This window comes from Plectropomus leopardus, chromosome 7, assembly GCF_008729295.1.
Source record: "Plectropomus leopardus isolate mb chromosome 7, YSFRI_Pleo_2.0, whole genome shotgun sequence".
Lineage (NCBI taxonomy): Eukaryota > Metazoa > Chordata > Actinopteri > Perciformes > Serranidae > Plectropomus > Plectropomus leopardus.
The window spans coordinates 1,263,713-1,271,755 of record NC_056469.1 but is presented as its reverse complement, the minus strand read 5'-3'; the positions used below and the strand labels follow the sequence as shown (position 1 = coordinate 1,271,755).

General features: G+C 44.0%; 1 protein-coding gene across 1 annotated transcript in view; it reads right to left on the bottom strand.

Annotated features, from left to right (window-relative positions):
- Window positions 1–1,310: 1,310 nt before the first annotated feature.
- The window catches only part of dyrk1b (dual-specificity tyrosine-(Y)-phosphorylation regulated kinase 1B), a 44,444-nt gene continuing 37,711 nt past the window's right edge, over window positions 1,311–8,043 (bottom strand). The window contains 3 exon segments of the mRNA XM_042489612.1: window positions 1,311–3,054; window positions 5,009–5,112; window positions 7,310–7,492. Coding sequence (XP_042345546.1) covers window positions 2,539–3,054; window positions 5,009–5,112; window positions 7,310–7,492 — 803 coding nt within the window. The 3' untranslated portion in view covers window positions 1,311–2,538.

Sequence of the window (8,043 nt, the reverse complement as noted above, 5' to 3'; positions counted from 1 at the left end):
ACCCATTGTGCTCCCAGTGGGTTGAACTCTGCTGCTGGGGAGTTTTGGGTTGGATCTCTTTCCTGATTCGGGTGGTTTGCTGCTGTCCTGCACAGCATTTACAAGAGTCATTTCAAAAGGAAGTCTGGAACTTGCATGAAATCAAAGTAGAACAGTTACTACAGCTGTAGCAAAATCCACCCAAACAGATTGTCACCTGTGAGTCACCGTTTCAATCTAAAAGTCATTCCTTCATTGAGCATTTCAGGGTTTCACTCAGAAATAACCAGTGAAAAGAGAGAGCATTGAAATATGATGAGGTTGAAGTGTGACTCCACATTTCAGTCCGATACTAACATCACGCAGGCTTCACACAGAAATAGACAAGTCACTTTCAGCTACTTATAGGACTTTTTTTTGCACTCGTGGTTATTTTTATATTTTCGAGTATGACGTTCTCTTAAAGACCATCTGTTGCAAGAGAATAGTACACATTCATAAATGGAGCAAATATGCTACGAGGACCTAAAATTAACTTATTACTAATTCAGTGATTATTATTATTTTGTCATGTGACTGGAAGAGGACAAAAAAGCAGGAAAACAAACCAGTGGACATGTTTAACTAAGCCATCGAAGCATGTCCCCCAAATGTTTTTGCAATTGACCCAGAGGACAAGCATGGGTCAGCAGAGATTTGTATGTAAATGAATGAGCATCTGTCTGATCGTCACAAAACCTGTTGCTTATATTTAACGCAGGCGTCGTAAACTGACACCCAGCTTTCAAGTTTTTAAGCTTCGTGCTGGCTTGAACCCCAGAATTGCTGCTTGTGGCTGTATTCTAACTTTGATATTAAGATGTTACTGCATGTTTTAATGTCTGCTTGTGTTGGACATTTAATGGACAATGATAAAGATGTATTTCTCAGAGTGCTTCTGACCACGCAAAGTTTTCTCTTACCTGAGAGAAGAGCAAAAATAAGAAAGCATGGTGCATCCCAGAAATCAGCAGCTTACAAAGAGAAACAGAGAAATTTGCTTCTGTATCATTGACTGCATGGAGCCCTGTTTCATTCTAAACACTTTTCATCCCAGTCATTTAGGACAACAGCCGCTTATTGATTGGCTGTCTGCTCCTCAGACCAAACAGCCAATCAGGGTTGATGGTGGATTGTGGCTCTTATTTCTGGACAGAGTATTGAAGGTGTTGTGATGTGAACTGTGCGTGGTGGTGCAGGAGGAGGCATCCCGTGTGACGAGTGTCACCGTGACAACACGAGGTCATAAAGTGTTGGATCAGATTAGTAGGAAGAAAAGCGGAGATCTGATGTTTTCTTTGACTTTGGTGTGCAAAAGTATACTCTTTATTCTTATTATATATCCAACTTTATTTTGCCCCAACCCCTCCCCTCCACCCAGCCCCCACAACCGGTGGCATTCCCATGTCACCAGTTACTGTCACTGTTACAATAGCCAATCAGAGCTCACCTGCAGAAAGAAGGCAACCAAACAAAGAAGAGCAGAAAAAAGGGTTACTTTCAGTTTGTTTTTTCTTGTTAAATAGTAATAAATACATTGAGATGCAGTGGTTCTTACTTTATCCTTTTCTCTTAAGCAGAAGGGTTAAAAAGTTTTTTTTTTATTTCTGTTTCTATTTCTTTTTATTTCTTTATTGATCTGTGTTGGATCTTTAGCAGCAATCCGGACCAGTTGTCATGGTGATTAGCAGCACAGAGAGGAGGAGCTGTCTGGAGGAGAAACACAACAGGAGGAGGAGGAGAGGAAGAAGAAAGCAGGGGGAGGGAGAGGACGAGGAGGAGAAGGAGATCCCTATGAGCGCCAGGAAGGCATCAGTGTCCTGCCACCTTCTCCTCCCTCCACCTCCCTCCCTCCCTCCAGGTTCTCCGTCACCAGCATGTGGAGAGCGGTGGACAGAGGGAGGACGCGAGCAGACACGAGAGAGAATCCATGAGTCCTGAATCACACATACGATGGTGTTTCCTCCCTGCGAAACCAGCGTCTGTCTTCTTGATGCAGCGGTGTGTGTGTGTAAGTGTGTGTGAGTGTGTGTTAAGACTGCTCATCTCTGGGGACTGTAAATATGACCATCCTAATGTCAGAACTAACCGGTGTGAACATGAACACGTGATCTTCCTCTTACAGCCAACATATGGAGTAAAATGGAAAAGCATGGCTCCTCTCTCTTTCCTCTTCATCCTCCTCCTCCTCTCCAGGCTTAAACAACAACCAAGTAGAACACACAACTCCTCAAACCCGAGAAAAATCAAATAATATTAAACAACAATAATATTAATAAAAACAAACTTGTCACAATCATTCCTTTCCAATTACAGTCGCAACAAAAGACAACAAACTAAAACAGGATAAAAGGAGCGTTTTCCCAGCATCTTCCTCCTTCCTCCTCCTCCTCTCATGCAGTACAAACTGTCTCCTGCAGCACAAAGTTCACCTCTTTGTCTCTGAACTCTGGCTGTGTGTGTGTAGTTGTAGTAGTTGTAGTTAAAATTGTATGGCTTTAGGGCATGGTTCAGGTTTTATCAAGAGTTGGCTGGCCCCTCGTCTGAGTCCGGCCTCCCTCTGCCCCCCGCAGCGGGGTTATTGTTGTTGGAGGCAGGGTAGTAGTCCTCAGGGGGCGGGGCTTGTGGCCCGGGGGCGGTGGGGGCCGTCCGAGTCCGGAAGGCAGACAGTCCGATTGGCAGAGCGAGGGGCAGGGAGGCAGAGCCAAACTGAGAGGCCTCCATGGAAGACACCGCCCCCAGGTGGTGCAGCCCTAGGGACACGCCCACATCCATGCTGTCACTCATCTGGGGCGAGGATCCCTGCTGGCCCCCCCCTCCACCAATGCCCGTCTGTCCGCCCTGCCGCAGGCCGCGCCCGCCATTCCCATGGTGGGAGTAGGTCGGGTGTGGGTGGTGGGGCGGGTCCAGGAAGTGGCGCTGGTGTTGTTGGGAGGCAGCCGGCTTGTGGAGCAGCAACTGGGTGTATGCTGGGTCCTGACCCCCACCTCCACCATCACTGCCGGGCCACATCCTCATCTGCTGCTGGGAGGGAGCCTGGGGGCAGACAGGGACACAGAGGTTGAGACAGCATGCTCTCATGGACGGACATGAAGATACTTGATGGGACACAATGGGTGCGTTCCAAATCGCATACTGTTTCTTTTTACTTTTAGTAGGTACTATGGCTGCCCTTGCAAAGTATGCACTGCTGCATGCAGTATGCACACAATCAGGACATACTACTTCTTCATAATACTGCACCCTGAACTTTGACCCTCTTTCTCATATAACTGTTACCATGGAGAAAAAACAAATTTCCATTCACCAAACTCAACAGAGACAGAGGTTAAGCTGGAGAGCTCTGCTATCGTTACTTAACAACATTTAACCTTTAAGTTATAACTGCATACATTGTGGATTCTAACATTATATATACATTTTATTAGCCTACATATGCATTTCTCTGTCATTGTTTTTTTTCATTTATTTTTGTTGGATGCTTATCTGTATGATTTTTTTTGTTCACTTAAACAATATATATTGCTATTATTACCATGTGACTGGTCATCAGTCCCTTGAATGCACTGTCATTCATCATTGCGGCTTCTGGGTAAGAATAGCCAGAAAAGCATGCTGGCTTGCTTACTGTAAAATGCAGCCAGATGTAGTAAGACATCCTGGTATTTTTGGCATACTGCATTTCACATACTTTTACTGCCATACTAAGTAGTATGCTGTGAATACTTTTACGGGCGTCTGCATAAACTGGGATAAGAAATCCTTTCAAACACACGACCAAACAGTGCAGAGAAACACCCCAGTACATACAGCACCGGTATTTCACCTCTCATCTAACTATCGCTACAGTGAGTAAGTTCAGAGCTGAAGAAGCCTCTTGGATGAGAGGTGAAACGTCTTCAAGAAACTCAGTGAAGTCCAGTTGTCTACCATTCAGCACCTTAAAGTCAAATATGGATGTTTCTGCAAAGAAAGCTCTTAATCATGGATGCTTCACACACATCTTCCTCCCCAATCAGCACAGAATATCTTTACAATCAGCACATTTTACAGATCAGTGTCACAAACTCAGTATCTGACCAGATGTCTCCCCTTCTGTTCCTGAGATATCAATTAGACATTTGTGTGAAGGTTTGTCATAATTAGTGTATGAATTCTTGAATTATGGCCTAAAACATGTTACAGTGATCTTTGACCACCAGAATCTACTGTTGACACTGGACTTTCTAACTTAGATACAGTTGAGAAATACTGATATTTGATACTACAGGGGAAAAATGGACATGTTACAGGTTCAGACTTTTTGTTTCTTGGTCAGTAGCAGAGAACAGCACAGTAAGGGGAGCAAACATTAATCGTGAGAGCGAGAAAGCACAGTTGCTATGCAGTACCATAAAGCTGTAAATCAATATTGAAACTCTTTTTAATAATCAGAATTGATATGCATCAAAACTACCAATATCTAATCAGTTAATTGTTGAGTACAACTGGACAATTGTGCCAAATTTGAGAAAATTCCCTTAGAGTGTTCTTTAGATATGGGAGACAATGGGACGGACATCCATATGTATAAATGGACAGACACACTGAGAACATAAAGAGGACGAGAGACAGATAAAGGAGCACAGTGCTGCAGTGTTCTACTGGCTGGATGCTGTGCTAATCTATGTCAGTGCAACTTCTTCTAATGTTGTGTGTTCAACACTTCACTCGTCTACCAGGCAGACCATAAACATTATGAGGCCATCCCACTTGTCCCCTTTACAATGACGTATGTAGAAAAAGCTCCCAGAGAGGAGTTTGTCAGTGTGCTGAGTTTGTGGTTCAGGGCTGTCTGTGTGACTCTGTGCTCCATGACAAGAGCACACAGATCATGTGATCCATGCAGGATGTGAGCAGTGTGTGTATGTGTACGTGTGCGTGTGTGTACGTGTGCGTGTGTGTGTGTGTGTGTGTGTGTGAAGCTGGTCGGTGCTGCGGGGCTGTGTACCTGAGGGCTGGTCATCTCATAGTCTGAATGTGTAACAGCAGAGTTGTAGTAGCGGTTACTGTAGCGGTAGTTGCGGTTATCATTGGAAGAACCACTGGAGCCACCTGGAAACAGAACAGACCACATTTAACACACTCATATTAAACTCACACACACTCACCCTGCACTGACAGTTTGTGGTCATTCAGTTTGTCTGATGTCATTTGTCAGAGTTTTGGATGGGCCAGAAGCAAGCTGACTTCTCCTCATCATGGACAGAGACTGACTGACAGCTGGGCTGATGTGCCCCTCTGCAGGGTTACACCAGGCTCCCACATGTTTTCATCAACACAATTTCAAAACTTTTCTAGAACTTTCCAAGCACCCACATTTCCATTTTGGAAAAGCATGTCAACCTGATGGAATCTTCATAGTAGCTGATGATTTTAATCAACTCAACCTTAAACTCCAAAGATGTAGCAGGATCAAGGATAAACAAAATTTTGATTTTTAAACTTTCTTTGAAAAATGAGCAATAAATCTACCTTCTACCCTCTTCTTTCTTCTACACTTGCACACATGCACATGAAAGTCTTGCTTCCTGTAACAAATGTCACCACACTATGTCTTAAAGGGGAAGGCTCGGCTGCTTTTAGTCACAGAATATAAGAACTGTGCTAGTTTTCCATTAGCATCAAGGACGAAACGTCCTTGGATGTGTAACACAATGGCAATGTTGAAACAATATATCATGCAGCTCTGACTCAATGCATATTAGAGCTACAATGTGTCAACAACTAACTTACAGAAAATACATTTGATGTTATGTTACATTACATGCAAGGTTATCCCTGAAAGAAACAGTTAATTTCATCACACTACTGATGTCCAAGACTTTACCAAAACTTGTTCAGGTTTTCTGTGAGCGTGGAACCCTGGCTCCAGTATGAGGAGCCACCAAACACCTACTGAGTGTAGTCCTCATTTTTACTCGCCCTGTATGGAGTCATACTGAGCCCAACAGTAGGGCTGGATGATATGGCTTTAAAAGAGTATTGCAATATCTTGAGGTGATGTTGCGATACACGATCTTGATATTTATTAAATGTCCTTTAAACTAATGTTAACTACTAAAAGTTAAATAAAGTACATTTACAATGACATTTTTTACAAAGTATTGTTATAACTGAATTTATCAAATTCAAGTAGTACTTTTATTTTGAAGGACCTGTCTCACATTGGGCCAGAGGTGATAATGTTTGTGCTGTGGACCTAAAGCTTATAGCCTACGTTTGGATGTTAGCAGACAGTTAAACGGATACCGCGGCACCTTTAATCATGAGGATTCATTCACTGTGAGCAGCAACAAACTAACAACTCTCCAGTTCATAGATTACTAATATTTGCAAGTCGCTCTGGTGCTCTGGGATCATAAAAGGAGCTCTGCAAAAGCCCTGCTTTTTTGTGTGTGTCTGTTAGAGGCAGAAAGCTGTAGGAGAGAGTAACAGAACCTAACCTCCAGTGGCTTATAAAAACTACGAGACCATTTATACTCGATGCTCATGATGTAGTCATTAAATATATATCGCACATGGACAAACCACAATACCCCGAGTATATATATATATATATATATATACATGGATATATATATATTTTTTTTTTTTTTTAAAGATACTTTTGGGGCGTTTTTGCCTTTAATTGATAGGACAGCCGAAGTGTGAAGGGGGGATACAGAGGTGGGGTGACATGCAGCAAAGGGCCGAGGCTGGAATTGAACCTGCGGCCGCTGCAGCGAGGACACAGCCTCTATAAACAGGGCGCCTGCTCTATCCACTGAGCCACCAGGCACCCCACCCCAAGTATATTTAATATATCACCCACCCCTACCCAGCACGGACGCTGGGGATGAACATTATTAGTCCTCCATCATCAACACATCACACAAAAACATCTTACATCACAGCGAGATAAAGGAGATGTGTTTGTGGTATGGTGCCCTGCAGCAGGGTTTTCTCAGGCAACAGGTTCAGGGTCTATCTGCCCTTTCTGCTGTTTCACTGGACAACATGGCTGTCAGGGACATATGAATGAGACACGTTACCCCCTCTCTCTCTCTCTCCTGTCCCTGTCACCTGGGACTCTGTACCACCCTGACTCATTCTCTCTGACAGCAAGGAGGTAAACCAAGATCTTTAAATTTCAGCCCAATTCATTCTGCTGCAGGGTTCATCATTTTCACAGAGTCAGGAAAGTGTTGGAGGAGGAGAAGAAGAGTCAGAGAGTGTGTGTGTGAAGTGTGTGTGTGTGTGTGTGTTTTACCAGAGCTAGAAACAGAGCTAGTAGTGGAGGTTGAATGGGAGTGGTCCATGGCAGGAGAGGTGGATGTCGATGAACTGGTGTTGGTTCCTTCATCTGTTGTCTTCTTGAAGAAATTGTGCTGCAGGGCGTAGAATGGCGTGATGCGGCTTTTAGGGTCATAGTCCAGCATGCGCAGGATCAGGTCTGTAGGAGGTCAAACAGGACCAGGATGATGATGAGATTTTGTGGAAGCCACAGGAAATGGTTGGCCAGCTACAACACTTGTCTCCCCCCGGCAGGTGCCACCATTCAATGCTACCTCACTGATGCATGCTGAGGTAATCATGCATCTGACCACTTCTTTTTTTGAAGATTATTTTTTGGGCTTTTGCCTTTATTAGATAGGGCAGATTCAGTTTTCAAGGGGGAGAGAGGGGGGATGACATGCAGCAAAAGGCCAGGGTCGGAATCGAATCCACAGCCACTGCGGTGAGGACGTAACCTCTGTACACAGGGAACCCGTTCTACCAACTGAGCCGCTGTGCTTTGGCTCTGTACTGGGTAAAGACAGAGGTCATTCATTGCTGCGGCTTTCGAGACAAACTGTCAGGCTGCTTGAACACATTTCAAGAGTCGACTGAACTCCAGCATGAGAAAAAAATGAATCTGCACAACATTACACTTCAAAAGTGTCATTTGTTTGTAACACTGCGTCCTAACAGAGAGAGTGTCTGAGTACTTTTGTTGTGAAATGA